General features: G+C 36.9%; 1 protein-coding gene across 1 annotated transcript; it reads left to right on the top strand.

The window, feature by feature from the left end:
• Positions 1 to 1,571: 1,571 nt before the first annotated feature.
• Positions 1,572 to 2,610, top strand: LOC133755451 (syntenin-1). The gene has a single exon (XM_062185559.1). The coding sequence runs from the start codon at positions 1,601 to 1,603 to the stop codon at positions 2,495 to 2,497; it is 897 nt and encodes a 298-aa protein (XP_062041543.1). The 5' UTR covers positions 1,572 to 1,600; the 3' UTR covers positions 2,498 to 2,610.
• The last annotated feature ends 19,871 nt before the right edge of the window (positions 2,611 to 22,481 follow it).

Below are 22,481 nucleotides of genomic sequence, written 5' to 3'. Positions count from 1 at the left end.
ACATTTTATGCACGTGCGTAACGAAAAACTTTGCTTTTCTTCAAAACCATTTTTACTGTGATGTTCCCAGTCCATTGCATATGAATTCCACACAACTTTGTCAGGACATGATAGGATGAAACCAGAAATATCCGGTTGTGTTTTGGCTAACTGAATCCCACATATTCGACAGCCTCTGTGTTTGTGTTTTCTGGATATTATCGAGGAACTTTATTATTTTAAGTGTTTTTTATAAGGAAACATTTAATTTTGTGCTTGGATACACTAATTGGTTCCACATGGAGACACCGACTCTACACATTCGTATTTTCTAGGGAGAAAGCAAGAGGAACTGCGGCAAAGAAACATGATATTTCTGTTTGTATAGATGACATTTTATACACTTGCCTAACAGAAACACTTTGCTTTTCTCCAATACCATTTTTACTGCGATTGTCTGTGTCCATTGCATATGAATTCCACACCACTTTGTCCATATATGACTGGATGAAACCAGAAATATCCAATTGTGTTTTGCCTACCTCAATCCCACATCTTGCGACAGCCTCTGTGTTTGTGTTTTCTGGATATTATCCACGGACTTTATTGATTTAAATGTTTTTTATCAGGGAACATTGAATTTTGTGCTTGGAAACACTAATTGGTTCCACATGGATACACCAGCTCTATATATTCGTATTTTCTTGGGAGAAAGCTAGAGGAACTGCGTCAAACAAACATGGTATTTCTGTTTGTGTAGGTGACATTTTATGCACTTGCCTTACGAAAAGACTTTGCTTTTCTCCAAAACCATTTTTACTGTGATTGTGTGTATTGTATACAAATTCCACACCACTTTGTCCGGATATGACTGGATGAAACCAGAAATATCCGGTTGTGTTTCGGCTCACTCAATGCCACATTTTGCGAGAGCCACTGTGTTTGTGTTTTCTGGATATTATCGACGGACTTTATTGCTTTGAATGTTTATTATCAAGGAACATTTAATTTTGTGCTGGGAAACACTTGTTGACTCCACATGGAGATAACAGCTCTACACATTTGTATTTTGTAGGGAGAAAGCTCAAGGAACTGCAGGAAACACATGATATTTCTGTTTGTATAGATGACATTTCATGCACTTGCCTAACGGAAAGACTTTGCTTTTCTTCAAAACCATTTTTACTGTGATTGTTTGTGTTCATTGTATACGAATTCCACACCACTTTGTATGGATATGACTCGATGAAACCAGAAATATCCAGTTGTGTTTTGGCTAACTCAATTCCACATATTGCGACAGCCTCTGTGTTTGTGTTTTCTGGATATTATTGGCAAACTTTATTGTTTTGAATTTTTTTTTTAAGGGAACATTTAATTTTGTGCTTGGAAACACTAACAGCTTCCACATGGAGACACCAGCTCCACACATTCATATTTTCTAGGGAGAAAGCTAGAGGAAGTGAGGAAAACACAGGGGGGGGGCGGTGCTGTGACATGCCTGGTGGGCGGTCCTCACGCACGTGCTGCTCTCCTTTTCTCGGGTCTCGGAAGTCGCTAGCTGTATTCGAGGCGGTGGCAGCGGGGAGCGAGTCCTTGTGGTCTAGATAAATCAGGAAAAATGTCTCTCTATCCATCTCTTGAAGACTTGAAGGTAGACAAAGTAATTCAGGCTCAGACTGCTTTTTCTGCAAACCCTGCCAACCCAGCAATTTTGTCAGAAGCTTCTGCTCCCATCTCTCAAGATGGAAATCTTTATCCTAAACTGTATCCGGAACTTTCTCAATACATGGGCCTGAGTTTAAATGAAGAAGAAATACATGCAAATCTGGTGATGGTCTCTGGAGCACCACTTCAGGGGCAGTTGGTAGCAAGACCTTCCAGTATGAACTATATGGTGGCTCCTGTAACTGGAAATGATGTTGGGATTCGCAGAGCAGAAATTAAACAAGGGATTCGTGAAGTCATTTTATGTAAGGATCAAGATGGAAAAATTGGACTCAGGCTTAAATCAATAGATAATGGTATATTTGTTCAGCTAGTCCAGGCAAATTCTCCAGCCTCATTGGTTGGTTTGAGATTTGGCGACCAGGTACTCCAGATCAATGGTGAAAACTGTGCAGGCTGGAGCTCTGATAAAGCTCACAAGGTGCTCAAACAGGCTTTTGGAGAGAAGATCACAATGACCATTCGTGACAGGCCTTTTGAGCGGACAATTACTATGCATAAGGACAGTACTGGAAACGTTGGCTTTATCTTTAAAAATGGGAAAGTAACATCCATAGTGAAAGATAGTTCTGCAGCCAGAAACGGTCTTCTCACGGAACATAACATCTGTGAGATCAACGGCCAGAACGTCATTGGATTGAAGGACTCTCAAATTGCAGACATACTATCAACATCTGGGACTGTAGTTACCGTCACAATCATGCCTGCTTTTATCTTTGAACATATTATTAAACGGATGGCGCCAAGCATTATGAAAAGCCTGATGGATCACACCATCCCTGAAGTTTAACAGTTAGGACACAATGGAAACAGCTGAGCGTCTCCAGTTTCCTTTCTCAACTACTTCTGTATTATGCACACGAAGCTTTCCCGGAGCCAGGGAGCATATGCTGCATGAGGACCTTCCCGTCTCACATTATGGCTGGGAATCTACTGGTTCATCTGATCTCCTCAGATTTCACGGTCGTTGTAGTCTTAGCCTGGTTTTACAGCTGTGAAACTTTCACAAGATTGACTGACTTTCCTAGAATAGTTTCTCTACTGGAAACCTGATGCTTTTCTAAGCCATTGTGACGAGGGTGATTGATGCCAGCTTAGCTTTGTATGAGAACCAGTTACCTTTCTTCTAGGTAATGAGTAGTGCTCTTCACGTCATTTTAGTTCTATGGTATATTTGCATTTTTAACAAGTACGTGATAGTACATTTAGAGTGATTGCCTTTGGTAGGTTTTTTTCTCCCTCTGTATGTATGTAAACACCAATTAGGTAATGCTGGTTTCATTCCATGTAAGCATTATACAGTTTATGTAGGTTATAAGAGATTATGATGATTGTCATTAAATTTTAACTACCTTCACTAATATGCTTCAACTGTCGCCTTAACTATGCTAAGCTCTAGAACAAAAGCCAAAATATAATTATTGCTGCCTTCCTAAAACTCAAGATGTAGTTCTGTATTAAACTGAAATGTGCACTAGCCCAAAAGAGGTTAATAGTACTTTCTGAGCTATAGCATAGCTGCTTGGTTGTATTTGACATTTTCTAGTCATCACGTAACAGAAATATCTTTTCCAAGTTGCCAGTACTGCTTCCTGAGAAACAAAGCGCTATATATTTAATGTAAAATTTCTTATACGAAACAGGATGAACTATTTCATTTGTAGATTAAGTAGAATAATACTAATTTTGCCATCTGAATGTTAAAATTATGTAACCTACCTACTTAGGAAAAATGTTTTCCTGGTAATTTGTTCTATTTCCTGACTCTTGCCTGCAAACAAAGTGACAGTGACACTTTATCTTTTTTTTTCTGTTTTGGTTTATGCCTATCCTAATTAAACATGTATAAAGTGAAAAAAAAAGGAAGTGCGGAAAACAAACATGATATTTCGATTTGTATAGATGACATGTTATGCACTTGCCTAATGTAAAGACTTTGCTTTTCTCCAAAACCATTTGTACTGTGATTTTCTGGGTCCATTGCATATGAATTCCACACCACTTTGTCCGGATATGACTGCATGCAACCAGAAATATCCGGTTGTATTTTGGCTAACTCAATCCCACATGTTGCGACAGCCTCTGTGTTTGTGTCTTCTGGATATTATGGACAGACTTTATTATTTTGAATGTTTTTTCTCAGGGAACATTTAATTTTGTGCTTGGAAACACTAATTGGTTCCACATGGAGACACCAGCTCTACACATTCGTATTTTCTAGGGAGAAAGCTAGATGAACTGCGGCAAACAAACATGATATTTCTGTTTGTATAGGTGACATTTTATGCACTTGCTAAATGGAAACACTTTGCTTTTCTCCACTACCATTTTTACTGTGATTGTCTGTGTCAATTGCATACGAGTTCCACACCACTTTGTCAGGATACGACTGGATGAAACCAGAAATATCAGCCTGTGTTTTGGCTAACTCAATCCCACATGTTGCGACAGCCTCTGTGTTTGTGTTTTCCAGATATTATCGATGGACTTTATTGTTTTGAATGTTTTTATCAGGGAACATTTAATTTTGTTTTGGGAAACACTAATTGGTTCCACATGGAGACACCAGCTCTACACATTTGTATTTTGTAGGGAGAAAGCTCGAGGAACTGCGGCAAACAAACATGATATTTCTGTTTTTATACGTGACATTTTATGCACTTGCCTAACGAAAACACTTTGCTTTTCTTTAAAACCATTTTCACAGTGATTTTCTCGGTCCATTACATACAAATTCCACACCAGTTTTTGCGGATATGACTGGATGAAACCGGATATAACCAGTTGTGATTTGGCTAACTCAATCCCAGATATTGCTACAGCCTCTGTGTTTGTGTTTTCCGGATATTATCCACGGACTTTATTGTTTTGAATGTTTTCTATCAGGGAACATTTAATTTTGTGCTTGGAAACACCAATTGGTTCCACATGGAGACACCAGCTCTACATATTTGTATTTTCTAAGGAGAAAGCTAGAGGAACTGCGGCAAACAAACAGGATATTTCTGTTTGTATCGATGACATTTTATGCACTTGCCTAACGAAAAGACTTTGCTTATCTCCAAAACCATTTTTACTGTGATTTTCTCGATCCATTCCATATGAATTCCACACGACTTTCTCCGGATATGCTGACTGAAACCAGAAATATCCGGTTGTGTTTTGGCTTACTAAGTCCGAAATATTGCTAACAACCTCTGTGTTTGTGTTTTCTGGATATTATCAATGGACTTTATTGTTTTGAATGTTTTTATCAGGGAACATATAATTTTGTACCGTAGAAACACTAATAGGTTCATCATGGAGACACCAGCTCTACACATTCGTATTTTCTTGGGAGAAAGCTAGAGGAACTGCGGCAAACATACATGATATTTATGTTTGTGTAGATGACATTTCATGCACTTGCCAAACGAAACGACTTTGCTTTTCTCCAAAACCATGTTTACTTTGATTTCCTCGGTCCATTGCATAGGAATTACACAACAGTTTGTCCAGATATGACTGCATGAAACCGGAAATATCCGGTTTTGTGTTGGCTGACTCAATCCCAGATATTGCGCCAGCCTCTGTGTTTGTGTTTTCCTGATATTATCGAGGAACTTTATTTTTTTCAAAGTTTTTTGTCAGGGAACATTTAATTTTGTGCTTGGAAACACTAATTGGTTCCACATGGAGACACCATCTCGACACATTCGTATTTTCTAGGGAGAAAGCTAGAGGAACTGCGGCAAAGAAGCATGATATTTCTGTTTGTCTAGATGACATTTTATGCACTTGCCTAACGAAAATATGTTGCTGTTCTCCAAAACCATTTTCATTGTGATTTTCTCGTTCCATTGCAAACGAATTCCACACCACGTTTTCCAGATATGACTGGATGAAACCAGAAATATCCGGTTGTGTTTTGGCTAACTCAAACCAAAATATTGCTACAGCCTCTATGTTTGTGTTTTCTGGATATTATCAATGGAGTTTATTGTTTTGAATGTTTTTATCAGGGAACATTTAATTTTGTACCATAGAAACACTAATTGGTTCATCATGGGGACACCAGCTCTACACATTCGTATTTTCAACAGAGAAAGCTAGAGGAACTGCGGCAAACAAACATCATATTTCTGTTTGTGTAGATGACATTTCATACACTTGCCTAACGAAAAGACTTTGCTTTTCTCCAAAACCATTTTTACTGTGATTTTCTCGGTCCATGGCATAGGATTACCACAACAGTTTGTCTGGATATGACTGGATAAAACCGGAAATATCCAGTTTTGTGTTGGCTAACTCAATCCAAGATATTGCGACAGCCTCTGTATGTGTGTATTCCTGATATTATCCACGGACTTTATTTTTTTCAAAGTTTTTTGTCAGAGAACATTTAATTTTGTGCGTGGAAACACTAATTGGTTCCACATGCAGACACCAGCTCTACACATTCGTATTTTCTAGGGACAAAGCTAGAGGAACTGCTGCAAACATACATGATATTTCTGTTTGTATCGATGACATTTTATGCACTTGCCTAACGAAAAGACTTTGCTTTTCTCCAAAACCATTTTTACTGTGATTTTCTCGGGCCATTGCATACAAATTCCACACCAGTTTGTCCGGATATGACTGGATGATACCGGAAATATCCGGTTTTTTTTGGCTAACTCAATCCCAGATATTGCTACAGCCTCTGTGTTTGTGTATTCCTGATATTATCCACGGACTTTATTGTTTTGAATTTTTTTTATCAGGGAACTTTTAATTTTGTGCTTGGAAACACTAATTGGTTCCACATGGAGACACCAGCTCTACACATTCGTATTTTCTAGGGAGAAAGCTAGAGGAAGTGCGGCAAAAAAACATGATATTTCTCATTGAAAAGATGACATTTTATGCACTTGCCTAACGGAAAGACTTTGCTTTTCTCCAAAACCATTTTTACTGTGATTTTCTCTGTCCATTGCATATGATTTCCACACCACTTTGTCCAGATATGACTGGATGAAACCAGAAATATCTGGTTGTGTTTTGGCTATCTCAATCCGAAATATTGCTACGGCCTCTGTGTTTGTGTTTTCTGTATATTATCCATGGACTTTATTGTTTTGAATGTTTTTATCAGGGAACTTTTAATTTTGTGCTTGGAAACACTATTTGGTTCCACATGGAGACACCAGCTCTAATCATTCGTATTTTCTAGGGAGAAAGCTAGAAGAATCGCGACAAAGAAACATTATATTTCTGTTTGTATTGATGACTTTTTATGCACTTTCCTAATGAAAAGACATTGCTTTTCTTCAAAACCATTTTCACAGTGATTTTCTCGGTCCATTGCATACGAATTCCACACCAGTTTGTGCGGATATGACTGGATGAAACCAGAAATATCCGGTTGTGTTTTGGTTAACTCAACGCCAGATATTGTTACTGCCTCTGTGTTTGTGTATTCCTGATATTATCCACGGGCTTTATTGTTTTGAATATTTTTATTAGGGAATATTTAATTTAGTGCTTGGCAACTCTAATTGGTTCCAAATGGAGACACCAGATCTACACATTCATATTTTCTACAGAGAAAGCTAGAGGAACTGCGGCAAACAAACCTAATATATGTTTGTATAGATGACATTTTATGCACTTGCCTAACGAAAAGACTTTGCTTTTCTCAAAACCGTTTGCACTGTGATTTTCTCAGGCCATTGCATACGAATTCCACACTGTCCGGATATGACTGTGTGAAACCTGAAATCTCCGGTTTTGTTTAGGCTAACTCAATCCCAGATATTGTTACAGATTCTGTGTTGGTGTATTCCTGATATTATCCACGGATTTTATTGTTTTGAATGTTTTTTATCAGGGAACATTTAATTTAGTGGTTGGAAACTCTAATTGGTTCCACATGGAGACACCAGCTCTACACATTTGTTTTTTCTACGGAGAAACCTAGAGGAACGGCGGCAAACAAACATGATATTTCTGTTTGTATAGATGACATTTTACGCACTTGTCAAACGAAAAGACTTTGCTTTTCTCCAAAACCATGTTAACTGTGATTTTCTCGGTCCATTGCATAGGAATTCCACACCAGTTTGTCCGGATATGACAGGATGAAACCGGAAATAACCGGTTTTGTTTTGGCTAACAGAATCCCAGATATTGCTACAGCCTCTGTGTTTGTGTTTCCTTGATATTATCGATGGACTTTATTCTTTTGAATGTTTTTTATCGGGGAACATTTAATTTTGTGCTGCGAAAAACTAATTGGTTCCATATGGAGACACCAGCTCTACATATTCGTATTTTCTAGGGAGAAAGCTATTGGAACTGCAGCAAACAAACATGATATTTCTGTTTGTATAGATGACATTTTGTCTACTTGCCTAATGAAAAGACTTTGCTTTTCTCCAAAAGCTTTTACTGTGGTTTTCTCGGTTCATTGCATACGAATTCCACACCACTTTGTCCGGATATGACTGGATGAAACCGGAAATATCCAGTTTTGTTTTGGCTGACTCAATCCCAGATATTGCTACAGCCTCTGTGTTTGTGTTTTCTGGATATAATCGACGGACTTTATTGTTTTGAATGTTTTTTATCGGGGAACATTTTATTTTGAGCTTGGATACAATAATTAGTTCAACATGGAGACACCAGCTCTGCACATTCGTATTTTCTATGCAGAAAGCTAGAGGAACTGCGGCAAACAAACATGATATTTCTGTTTTTATAGATGACATTTAATGCACTTACCCAAAGAAAAGACTTTGCTTTTCTCCAAAACTATTTTGACTGTGATTACCTCGGTCCATTGCATACGAATTCCACACTAGTTTGTCCGGATATGACTGGATGAAACCGGAAATATCCGGTTTTGTTTTCGCTAACTCAATCCCAGATATTGCTACAGCCTCTTTGTTTTTGTATTCCTGATATTATCCACGGACTTTATTGTTTTGAATGTTTTTTCTCAAGGAATATTTCATTTTGTGCTTGGAAACTCTAATTGGTTCCACAAGGAGACACCAGCTCTAAAATTTGTATTTTTTTGGGAGTAAGCTAGAGGAACCTCGGCAAACATACATGATATTTCTGTTTGTATAGATCACATGTTATGCACTTGCCTAACGAAATCACTTTGCTTTTCTCCAGAACAATTTTTACTGTGATTTTCTCGGTCCATTGCATATGAATTCCACATCACTTTGTACGGATAAATGGATGAAACCGGAAATCTCCGGTTTTGTTTTGGCTAACTCAATCCCAGATATTGTTCCCGCCTCTGTTTTTATGTATTCCTGATATTATCAATGGATTTTATTGTTTTGAATGTTTTTTATCAGGGAACATTTAATATTTTGCTTGGAAACACAAATTGGTTCCAAATGGAGACACCAGCTCTGCGTATTCGTAATTTCTAGCGAGATAGCTAGAGGAACTGCTGCAAACAAACATATTTCTGTTTGTATAGATGACATTTTATGCACTTGCCTAACGAAAAGACTTTGCTTTTCTCCAAAACCATGTTAACTGTGATTTTCTCGGTCCATTGCATAGGAATTCCACTCCAGTTTGTCCGGATATGATGGGATGAAACTGGAAACAACCGGTTTTTTTTGGCTAATTCAATCCCAGATATTGCTACAGCCTCTGTGTTTGTGTTTTATGGATATTATCGAGGACTTTATTGTTTTGAAAGTTTTTTATTGGGGAACATTTTATTTTGAGCTTGGATACAGTAATTGGTTCCACATGGAGACACCAGCCCTACATATTCGTATTTTCTAGGTAGAAAGCTAGAGGAACTGCAACAAACAAACATGATATTTCTGTTTGTCTAGATGGCATTTTTTGCACTTGCCTAAAGAAAAGACTTTGCTTTTCTCCAAAACCATTTGTACTGTGATTTCCTCAGCCCACTGCATAAGAATTCCACACCAGTTTGTCCGGATATGACTGGATGAAACCGGAAATATCCGGTTTTGTTTTGGCTGACTCAATCCCAGATATTGCTACAGCCTCTGTGTTTGTGTTTTCTGGATATTATCAACGGACTTTATTGTTTTCAATGTTTTTTATCAAGGAACATTTCATTTTGTGCTTGGAAACTCTAATTGGTTCCACAAGGAGACACCAGCTCTACATATTTGTATTTTCTAGGGAGAAAGCTAGAGGAACTGCGGCAAACAAACATGATATTTCTGTTTGTCTAGATGACATTCTATCTACTCGCCTAAGGAAAAGACTTTGCTTTTCTCCAAAACCTTTTTACTCTGATTTTCTTGGTCCATTGCATACGAATTCCACACCACTTTTTCCAGATATGACTGGATGAAACCGGAAATCCCCGTTTTTTTTTGGCTAACTCAATCCCAGATATTTTTACCGCCTCTGTGTTTCTGTATTCCTGATATTATCAACGGACTTTATTGTTTTGAATGTTGTTTATCGGGGAACATTTTATTTTCAGCTTGGATACAGTATTTGGTTCTACATGGAGACACCAGCTCTACACATTTGTATTTTCTAAGGAGAAAGCTAGAGGAACTGCGGCAAACAAACAAGATATTTCTATTTGTATCGATGACACTTTATGCACTTGTCTAACGAAAAGACTTTGCTTTTCTCAAAACCATTTTTACTGTGATTTTCTCGGGCCATGGCATACGAATTCCACACTGTCCGGATATAAGTGGATGAAACCAGAAATATTCGGTTTTGTTTTGGCTAACTCAATCCCAGATATTGTTACAGCTTCTGTGATTGTGTATTCCTGATATTATCCACGGACATTATTGTTTTGAATGTTTTTTCTCAGGGAACATTTAAATTTGTGGTTGGAAACTCTAATTGGTTCCACATGGAGACACCAGCTCTACACATTTGTATTTTCTACGGAGAAAGCTGGATGAACTGCAGCATACAAACATGATATTTCTGTTTGTATAGATGACATTTTATGCACTTGTCAAACGAAAAGACTTTGCTTTTCTCTAAAACCATGTTAACTGTGATTTTCTCGGTCCATTGCATAGGAATTCCACACTAGTTTTTCCGGATATGACGGGATGAAACCGGAAATAACCGGTTTTGTTTTGGCTAACTCAATCCCAGATATTGCTACAGCCTCTGTGTTTGTGTTTCCTGGATATTTTCGATGGACTTTATGGTTTTGAATGTTTTCATCAGGGAATATTTAATTTTTACCGTAGAAACACTAATTGGTTCATCATGGGGACACCAGCTCTACACATTCGTATTTTCTAGGGAGAAATCTAGAGGAACTGTGGCAAAAAAACATGATATTTATGTTTGTCTAGATGACATTTTATGCACTTGCCTAACAAAAAGACTTTCCTATTCTCCAAAACCATTTTTATGTGATTTTCTCGATCCATAGCATACCAATTCCACAACACTCCGTCCGGATATGACTGGATGAAACCGGACACATCCAGTTTTGATTTGGCTAACTCAATCCCATATATTGCTACAGCTTCTGTGTTTGTGTATTCCTGATATTATTCACGGACTTTATTGTTTTGAATGTTTTTTTATCAGGGAACATTTAATTTTGTGCTGCGAAAAACTAATTGGTATCACATGGAGACACCAGCACTACATATTCGTATTTTCTAGGGAGAAAGCTAGAGGAACTGCAGCAAACAAACATGATATTTTTGTTTGTATAGATGACATTTTGTCTACTTGCCTAATGAAAAGACTTTGCTTTTCTCCAAAAGCTTTTACTGTGGTTTTCTCGGTCCATTGCATACGAATTCCACACCACTTTGTCCGGATATGACTGGATGAAACCGGAAATATCCAGTTTTGTTTTGGCTGACTCAATCCCAGATATTGCTACAGCCTCTGTGTTTGTGTTTTCTGGATATTATCGATGGACTTTATTGTTTTGAATGTTTTTTATCGGGGAACGTTTTAATTTGAGCTTGGATACAATAATTAGTTCAACATGGAGACACCAGCTCTGCACATTCGTATTTTCCATGGAGAAAGCTCGAGGAACTGTGGAAAACAAACATGATATTAATGTTTTTATAGATGACATTTGATGCACTTACCCAATGAAAAGACTTTGCTTTTCTCCAAAACCATTTTGACTGTTTTTACCTCGGTCCATTGCATATGAATTCTACACTAGTTTGTCTGGATATGACTGGATGAAACCGGAAACATCCGGTTTTGTTTTCGCTAACTCAATCCCAGATATTGCTACAGCCTCTTTGTTTTTGTATTCCTGATATTATTTTATTGTTTTGAATGTTTTTTCTCAAGGAACATTTCATTTTCTGCCTGGAAACTAATTGGTTCCACAAGGAGACACCAGCTCTAAAATTTGTATTTTTTTTGGGAGAAAGCTAGAGGAACTGCGGCAAACATACATGATATTTCTGTTTGTATAGATCACATGTTATGCACTTGCCTATCGAAATCACTTTGCTTTTCTCCAGAACAATTTTTACTGTGATTTTCTCGGTCGATTGCATACGAATTCCACATCACTTTGTCCGGATATGACTGGATAAAACCGGAAATCTCCGGTTTTGTTTTGGCTAACTCAATCCCAGTTATTGTTCCCTACTCTGTGTTTCTGTATTCCTGATATTATCAATGGATTTTATTGTTTTTAATGTTTTTTATCAGGGAACATTTCATTTTGTGGTAGGAAACTCTAATTGGTTCCACATGGAGACACCAGATCTACACATTTGTATTTTCCACGGAGAAAGCTGGATGAACTTCGGCAAACAAACATGATATTTCTGTTTTTATAGATGACATTTTATGCACTTGTCAAACGAAAAGACTTTGCTTTTCTCCAAAACCAAGTCCAAAACCAAGTCGGTCCATTGCATAGGAATTCCACTCCAGTTTGTCCGGATATGATGGGATGAAACTGGAAACAACCGGTTTTGTTTTGGCTAACTCAATCCCAGATATTGCTACAGCCTCTGTGTTTGTGTTTTATGAATATTATCGAGGACTTTATTGTTTTGAAAGTTTTTCATTGGGGAACATTTTATTTTGAGCTTGGATACAGTAATTGGTTCCACATGGAGACACCAGCCCTATATATTCATATTTTCTAGGTAGAAAGCTAGAGGAACTGCAACAAACAAACATGATATTTCTGTTTGTCTAGATGGCATTTTTTGCACTTGCCTAAAGAAAAGACTTTGCTTTTCTCCAAAAACATTTGTACTGTGATTTCCGCGGTCCATTGCACACGAATTCCACACCACTTTGTCCGGATATGACTGGATGAAACCGGAAATATCCGGTTTTGTTTTGGCTAACTCAATCCCAGATATTGCTACAGCCTCTGTGTTTGTGTTTTTTGGATATTATCAACGGACTTTATTGTTTTGAATGTTTTTTATCAAGGAACATTTCATTTTGAGCTTGGAAACTCTAATTGGTTCCACAAGGAGACACCAGCTCTACATATTTGTATTTTCTAGGGAGAAAGCTAGAGGAACTGTGGCAAACAAACATGATATTTCTGTTTGTCTAGATGACATTCTATCTACTCGCCTAAGGAAAAGACTTTGCTTTTCTCCAAAACCTTTTTTACTGTGATTTTCTCGGTCCATTGCATACGAATTCCACACCACTTTGTCTGGATTGACTGGATGAAAATGGAAATCTCCGTTTTTTTTTTTTTTTTGGCTACCTCAACTCCAGATATGGCTACAGCCTCTGTGTTTGTGTATTCCTGATATTATCCACAGACTTTATTGTTTTGAATGTTTTTTTTTTTTCAGGGAACATTTAATTTTGTGCTTGGAAACACTAATTGTTTCCACATGGAGACACCAGATCTACACATTCGTATTTTCTAGGGAAAAGCTAGAGGAACTGCGGCAAACAAACACGATATTTCTCTTTGTATCGATGGCATTTTATGCACTTGTCACATGAAAAGACTTAGCTTTTCTCCAAAACCATTTTTACTGTGATTTTCTCGGTCCATTGCATACGATTTCCGCACCAGTTTCTGGATATGACTGGATGAAAACAGAAATATCCGGTTTTGTGTTGGCTAACTCAATCCCTGATATTGCTACAGGCTCTGTATTTGTGTATTCCTGATAAAATCCACAGACTTTATTGTTTTGAATGTTTTTTATAAGGGAACATTTAATTTTCTGCTGCGAAACACTAATTGTTTCCACATGGAGACACCAGCTCTACACATTCGTATTTTCTACGGAGAAAGCTAGAGGAACTGCGGTAAACAAACATGATATTTCTGTTTGTAGAGATGACATTTTATGCACTTGCAAAACGGAAAGAATTTGCTTTTCTCCAAAACTATTTTTACTAGGCTTTTCTCGGTCCATTGCATACGATTTGCACACCTCTTTCTCCGGATATGACTGGATGAAACCAGAAATATCCGGTTGTGTTTTGGCTAACTGAATCCGAAATATTATGAAAGCCTCTGTGTTTGTGTTTTCTGGATATTATCGAGGGACTTATTGTTTTCAATGTTTTCATCAGGGAACATTTAATTTTTTACCGCAAAAACACTAATTTGTTCATCATGGGAACACCAGCTCTACATATTTGTATTTTCTAGGGATTAAGCTAGAGGAACTGCAGCAAACAAACATGAAATTTCTTTTTGTATGGTTGACATTTTATGCCCTTGACTAACGTAAAGACTTTGCTTTTCTCCAAAACCGTTTTTACTGTGATTTTCTTGGTCCATTGCATACGAATTCCACACCAGTTTTTCCGGATATGACTGGATGAAACCAGAAATACCCGGTTGTATTTTGGCTAACTCAATCCCAGATATTGCTACAGCCTCTGTGTTTGTGTTTTAGGATATTATCAACGTATTTTATTGTTTTGAATGTTTTTTATCGGGGAACATTTTATTTTGAGCTTGGATACAGTAATTGGTTCCACATGGAGATACCAGCTCTAAACAATCTTATTTTCTAGGCAGAATGCTAGAGGAACTGCGACAAACATGATATTTCTGTGTGTATAGATGACATTTTATGCACTTGCCTAACGTAAAGACTTTGCTTTTCTCCAAAACCATATTTACTGTGATTTTCTTGGTCCATTGCATCGGAATTCCACACCAGTTTGTCTGGATATGACTGGATGAAACCAGAAATATCCGGTTGTGTTTTGGCTAACTCAATCCCAAATATTATGAAACCCTCTGTGTTTTTTTTTCCAGATATTATCAACGGACTTTATTGTTTTGAATGTTTTTTATCGGGGAACACTTTATTTTGAGCTTGGATACAGTAATTGGTTCCACATGGAGACACCAGCTCTACACATTTGTATTTTCTACGGAGAAAGCTAGAGGAACTGCGGCAAACAAACATGATATTTCTGTTTGTCTAGACGACATTTTATGCACTTGCCTATCAAAAAGATTTTGCTTTTCTCCAAAAATGTTTTTACTAGGATTTTCTCGGTCCATTGCATATGAACTCCACACCAGTTTGTCCGAATATCACTGGATGAAACCAGAAATATCCGGTTGTGTTTTGGCGAAATCAATCCGAAATATTATGAAAGCCTCTGTGTTTGTGTTTTCTGGATATTATCAATGGACTTTATTGTTTTGAATGCTTTTATCAGGGAATATTTAATTTTGTACCATTGAAACAGTAATTGGTTCATCATGGGGACACCAGCTCTACACATTCGTATTTTCTAGGGAGAAAGCTAGAGGAACTGCGGCAAATAAACATGATATTTCTGTTTATGTAGATGACATTTTATGTACTTGCCTAATGAAAAGACTTTACTTTTCTCCAAAACCATTTTTACTGTGATTTTCTTGGTCCATTGCACACAAATTCTGCACCAGTTTTTCTGCATATGACTGGATGAAAACAGAAATATCCCGTTGTGCTTTGCTAACTCAATCCGAATTATTGTGAAAGCCTCTGTGTTTGTGTTTTCTGGAATTTATCGATGGTCTTTATTGTTTTCAATGTTTTTATCAGGGAACATTTCATTTTGTACCGTTGAAACACTAATTCGTTCCATATGGAGACACCAGCTCTACACATTCGTATTTTCCAGGGAGAAAGCTAGAGGAACTGTGGCAAATAAACATTATATATCTGTTTGTATCGATGACATTTTCTGCAATTGCCTAACGAAAAGATTTTGCTTTTCTCCAAAACCATTTTTACTGTGATTTTCTCCTTCCATTGCATACGGATTCCACACCAGTGTGTCCGGATATGACTGGATTTAAACAGAAATATCCGGTTGTGCTTTGGCTAACTCAATCCGAAATGTTGTGAAAGCCTGTCTGTTTGCTTTTTTTTTTTTGGATATTATCAATGGTCTTTATTGTTTTGAATGTTTTTATCAGGGAACATTTCATTTTGTACCGTTGAAACACTAATTGCTTCATCATGGGAACACCAGCTCTAGGCATTCGTATTTTCTAGGGAGAATGCTAGAGGAACTGCGGCAAACAAACATGATATTTCTGTTTGTCTAGATGACATTTTATGCACTTGTCTAATGTAAAGACTTTGCTTTTCTCCAAAACCATTTTTACTGTGATTTTCTCGTTCCATTGCATATGAATTCCATACCACTTTGTCCGGATATGATTGGATGAAACCAGAAATATCCGATTAGGTTTGGCTAACTCAATCCCAGATATTGTTACCTCCTCTGTGTTTGTGTATTCCTGATATTATCCACAGACTTGATTGTTTTTAGTGTTTTTTATTGGGGAATATTTAGTTGTGTACCGTAGAAACACTAATTCGTTCCACAAGGAGACACCAGCTCTACACATTCGTATTTTCTGCGGAGAAAGCTAGAGGAACTGCGGCACTCAAACATGCTATTTCTGTTTGTATAGATAACATATTATGCACTTGCCTAACGAAAAGACTTTGCTTTTATCCAAAACCATTTTTACTGTGATTTTCTCGGTCCATTGCATACGAATTCCTCACCAGTTTGTACGGATATGACTGGATGAAACCAGAAATATCCGGTTGTGTTTTGGTTAACTCAATACAAAATATTATGAAAGCCTCTGTGTTTCTGTTTTCTGGATATTATCGAGGGACTTATTGTTTTGAAGGTTTTTATCATGGAACATTTAATTTTGTACCGTGGAAAAACTAATTGGTTCATCATGGGAACACCAGCTCTACATTTTCTTATTTTCTAGGGAGAAAGCTAAAGGAACTGCAGCAAACAAACATGATATTAATTTTTGTATGGTTGACATTTTATGCACTTGCCTAACGAAAAAAATTTGCTTTTCTCCAAAACCATTTTTACTCTGAATTTCAAGGTCCATGACATTCGAATTCCACACCACTTTGTCGGGATATGACTGGATGAAACCGGAAATATCCGGTTTTGTTTTGGCTAACTCAATCCCAGATATAGCTACAGCCTCTGTGTTTGTGTTTTCTGGATATTATCAACAGACTTTATTGTTTTGAATGTTTTTTATTGGGGAACATTTTATTTTGAGCTTGGATACAGTAATTGGTTCCACATGGAGACACCAGTTCTACACATTCGTATTTTCTACGGAGAAACCTAGAGGAACTGCGGCAAACAAACATGATATTTCTGTATGTATAGATGACATTTTATGCACTTACCTAACAAAAAGACTTTGCTTTTCTCCAAAACCAATTTTACTGTGATTATCTCGGTCCATTGCATACGAATTCCACACCAGTCTCTCCGGATATGACTGGATGAAAGCAGAAATATCAGGTTGTGTTTTGGCTAACTCAATCCGAAATATTGCTACATCCTCTGTGTTTGTGTTTTCTGGATATTATCGAGGAACTTATTGTTTTGAATGTTTTTATCAGGGAACATTTAATTTTGTACCATTGAATCACAAATAGGTTCATAATGCAACACCAGCTCTACACATTCGTATTTTCTAGGGAGAATGCTAGAGGAACTGCTGCAAACAAAAATGATCTTTCTGTTTGTATACATGACATTTTATTCACTTGCCTAACACAAAGACTTTGTTTTTTTCCAAAACCAATTTTACTGTAATTTCCTCGGTCCATTGCATATGAATTCCACACCACTTTCTCCGGATATGACTGGATGAAACCGGAAATATCCAGTTGTGTTTTGGCTAACTCAATCCCAGCTATTGTTACCGCCTCTGTGTTTGTGTATTCCTGATATTATCCACAGACTTTATTGTTTTTTATGTTTTTTTTTTCAGGGAACATTTAATTTTGTGCTTGGAAACACTAATTGTTTCCACATGGAGACACCAGCTCTACACATTCGTATTTTCTAGGGAGAAAGTTAGAGGAACTGTGGCAAACAAACATGATATTTCTGTTTGTATAGATGACATTTTATGCACTTGGCTAACGAAAAGATTTTGCTTGTCTCCAAAACCATTTTTACTGTGATTTTCTGGGACCATTGCATACGAATTCCAGACCAGTTTGTCCGGAAATATCTGGATGTTTACGTAAATATCCGGTTTTTTTTGGCTAACTCAATCCCAGATATTGCTACAGCCTCTGTTTTGTGTATTCCTGATATTATCCACGGAGTTTATTTTTTTGAATGTGTTTGTTTCTTCTGGATATTATCGGTGGACTTTATTTTTTTGAATGTTTTTTTTTCGGGGAACATTTTTTTTTGTGCTTCGAAACACTAATTCGTTCCACATGGAGACAACAGCATTACACATTCGTATTTTCCAGGGAGATAGCTAGAGGAATTGCGGCAAACAAACAAGATATTTCTGTTTGTATCGAAGATATTTAATCTACTTGCCTAACGAAAAGATTTGCTTTTCTCCAAAACCATTTTTACTGTGATTTTCTCGGTCCATTGCATACGAATTCCACACCAGTTTGTCCGGATATGACTGGATGAAACCAGAAATATATGTTGTGTTTGGCTAACTCAATCACAGATATTGCTACAGCCTCTGTGTTTGTATATTCTTGATATTATCCATGGACTTCATATTTTTCAATGTTTTTTTTTTCATGGAACATTTAATTTTGTACTTGGAAACACTAATTGGTTCTGCATGGAGACACCAGCTGTACATATTTGTATTTTCAAGGGAGAAATCTAGAGGAACTGCGGCAAACAAACATGATATTTCTGTTTGTATAGATGACATTTTATGCACTTGCCTAACGAAAACACTTTGCTTTTCTCCAAACCAATTTTTACTGTGATTTTCTCGGTCCATTGCATACGAATTCCACACCATTTATCCGGATATGACTAGATGAAACCAGAAATATCCGGCTGTGTTTTGGCTAACTCAAACCGAAATACTGTGAAAGCCTCTGTGTTTGTGTTTTCTGGATATTATGATGGACTTTATTATTTTGAATGTTTTTAGCAGGGAATATTTAATTTTGTACCGAAGAAAAACTATTTGGTTCATCATGGGTACACCAGCTCTACACATTCATATTTTCTAGGGAGAAAGCTAGAGGAACTGTGGCATACAAACATGATATTTCTGTTTGTATAGATGACATTTTATACACTTGCCTAACGAAAACGCTTTGCTTTTCTCCAAACCCATTTTTACTGTGATTTTCTCAGTCCATTGCATACGAATTCCACACCATTTGTCCGGATATGACTGGATGAAACCAGAAATATCCGGTTGTGTTTTGGCTAACTCAATCCCAGATATTGCTACAGCCTCCGAGTTTGTGTTTTCTGGATAGTATCAAAGGACTTATTGTTCTGAATGTTTTTTTCAGGGAACATTTAATTTTGTACCGTTGAAACACTAATTGATTCATCAGGGGAACACAAACTCTACACATTCGTATTTTCTAGGGAGAAAGCGAGAGGAATTGCGGCAAACAAACATGATATTTCTGTTTGTATAGATGACATTTTATGTACTTGCCTAATGAAAAGACTTTGCTTTTCCCCAAAACCATTTTTACTGTGATTTTCTCGGTCCATTGCATACGAATTCCACACCACTTTGTCCGGATATGACTGGATGAAACCGGAAATATCCCGTTTTGTTTTGGTTAACTCAATCCCAGATATTGCTACAGCCTCTGTGTTTGTGCATTCCTGATATTATCCACAGCCTTTATTGTTTTGAATGTTTTTTATCAGGGAATATTTAATTTTGTACTGTAGAAATACTAATTGGTTCATCATGGGGACACCAGCTCTACACATTCCTATGTTCTAGCGAGAAAGCTAGTGAAACTGCGGCAAACAAACATGATATTTCTGTTTCTGTAGATGACATTTTATGCACTTGCCTAACGAAAAGATTTTGCTTTTCTCCAAAACCATTATTACTCTGCTTTTCTTGCTCCATTGCATACGAATTCTAAACCACTTTGTCTGGATATGACTGGATTAAACCAGAAATATCCGGTTGTGTTTTGGCTAACTCAATCCGAAATACAGTGAAAGATTCTGTGTTTGTGTTTTCTGGATAGTATCGATGGACTTTATTGTTTTGAATGTTTTTATCAGGGAACATTTAATTTTTTACCGTTGAAACACTAATTGGTTCATCATGGGGACAACAGCTCTACACATTCATATTTTCTAGGGAGAAAGCTAGAGGAACTGGGGGAAACAAACATGATGTTATTGTTTGTATAGATGACATTTTATGCACTTGCCTAACGAAAAGATTTTGCGTGTCTCCAAAACCATTTTTACTGTGATTTTCTCGGTCCATTGCATACGAATTCCACACCAGTTTGTCCAGATATGACTGGATGATTACGGAAATATCCGTTTGTGTTTTGGCTAACTCAATCCCAGATATTCTACAGCCTCTGTTTTGTGTATTCCTGATATTATCCACGGACTGTATTGTTTTGAATTTTTTTTATCAGGGAATATTTAATTTTGTGCTTGGAAACACTAATTGGTTCCACATGGAGACACCAGCTCTACACATTCGTATTTTCCAGGTAGAAAGCTAGAGGAACTGCGGAAAACAAACATGATATTTCTGTTTATATCGAAGATATTTTATCTACCTGCCTAACGAAAAGACTTTGCTTTTCTCCAAAACCATTTGTACTCTGATTTTCTCAGCTCATTGCATACGATTCCACACAAATTTGTCCAGATATGACTGGATGAAACCAGAAATATCCGGTTCTATTTTGGCTATGTCAATCCAAAATATTTTGAAAGCCTCTGTGTTTGTGTTTTCTGGATATTATCGATGGACTTTATGGTTTTGAATATTTTTATCGGGGAACATTTCATTTTGTACTGTTGAAACACTAATTGGTGCATCAAGGGGAAACCAGCTCTAAACATTCGTATTTCTAGGGACAAAGCTAGAGGAACTGCCGAAAACAAACATGATATTTCTGTTTGTATAGATGACATTTTATGCACTTCCCTAACGAAAAGACATTGCTTTCCTCCAAAACCATTTTTAATGTGATTTCTCAGTTCATTGTATCCGAATTCCACAACAGTTTGTCCGGATATGACTGGATGACACCTGAAATATCCATTTTTTTTTTTTATTAAACTAATCCCAAATATTGCTACAGCCTCTGTGTTTGTGTTTTCTGGATATTTTCAATGCACTTTATTGTTTTGAAAGTTTTTTGTTTTATCGGGGAGCATTTTATTTTGAGCTTGGATACAGTAATTGGTTCCACATGAAGACACCAGCCCTACGTATTCGTATTTTCTAGATAGAAAGCTAGAGGAACTGCGGCAAACAAATATGATATTTCTGTTTCTATAGTTGACATTTTATGCACTTGCCTAACGAAAAGACTTCGCTTTTCTCCAAAACCATTTTTACTGTGATTTTCTCGATCCATTGCATACGAATTCCACACCACTTTGTCCAGATATGACTGGATGAAACTAGAAATATCTGGTTGTGTTTTGGCTAACTCAATCCCAGGTATTGCTACAGCCTCTATGTTTCTGTTTTATGGATATTAAAAATGGACTATATTGTTTTGAAAGTTTTTTTATCTGGGAACATTTTATTTTGAGCTTGGATACAATAATTGGTTCCACATGCAGAAACCAGCTCTACATATTTTTATTTTCTAGTGTGAAAGGTATAGGAAATTACAAACAAACATGATATTTCTGTTTGTATAGATGACATTTTATGCACTTGCCTAAGCAAAAGACTTTGCTTTTCTCCAACAACATTTGTATTGTTATTGTCTCGGTCCATTGCATATGAATTCCACACCAGTTTCTCCGGATATGACTGGAGAAAACCGGAAATAACCGTTTTTGTTTTGCCTAACTCAATTCCAGATATTGCTATAGCCTCTGTATTTGTGTATTTGTGATATTACCCACGGACTTTATTATTTGAAATTTTTTTACCAGGGAACATTTAATTTGGTGCTTTTAATCACTAATTGTTTCCACAAGGAGACACCAGCTCTACACATTCGTATTTTCTAGGGAGAAAGCTAGAGGAACTGCGACAAACAAACATGATATTTCTGTTTGTATAGATGACATTTTATGCACTTGCCTAAAGAAAAGACATTGCTTTTCTCCAAAACCATTTGTACTGTGATTTTCTCGGGCCATTGCGTACGAATTCTACACCACTTTGTCCGGATATGACTGGATGAAACCAGAAATATCAGGTTGTGTTTTGGCTAACTCAATCCGAAATATTGTGAAAGCCTCTGTGTTTGTGTATTCTGGATGTTATCGATGGACTTATGGTTTTGAATTTTTTATTAGGTAACATTTCATTTTGTACCGTTGAAACACTAATTGGT

The sequence above is a fragment of the Lepus europaeus genome, unplaced genomic scaffold (genome assembly GCF_033115175.1).
Source record: "Lepus europaeus isolate LE1 unplaced genomic scaffold, mLepTim1.pri SCAFFOLD_49, whole genome shotgun sequence".
NCBI classification, from domain to species: Eukaryota; Metazoa; Chordata; class Mammalia; order Lagomorpha; family Leporidae; genus Lepus; species Lepus europaeus.
Note: the sequence above shows the minus strand (reverse complement) of the source record. Positions and strands in the feature narration are given on the sequence as shown.

What these genes read in the sequence shown, in the direction of transcription:
- LOC133755451 (XM_062185559.1), top strand. Translation starts at nt 1,601, where the DNA reads ATGTCTCTCTATCCATCTCTTGAAGACTTGAAGGTAGACAAAGTAATT.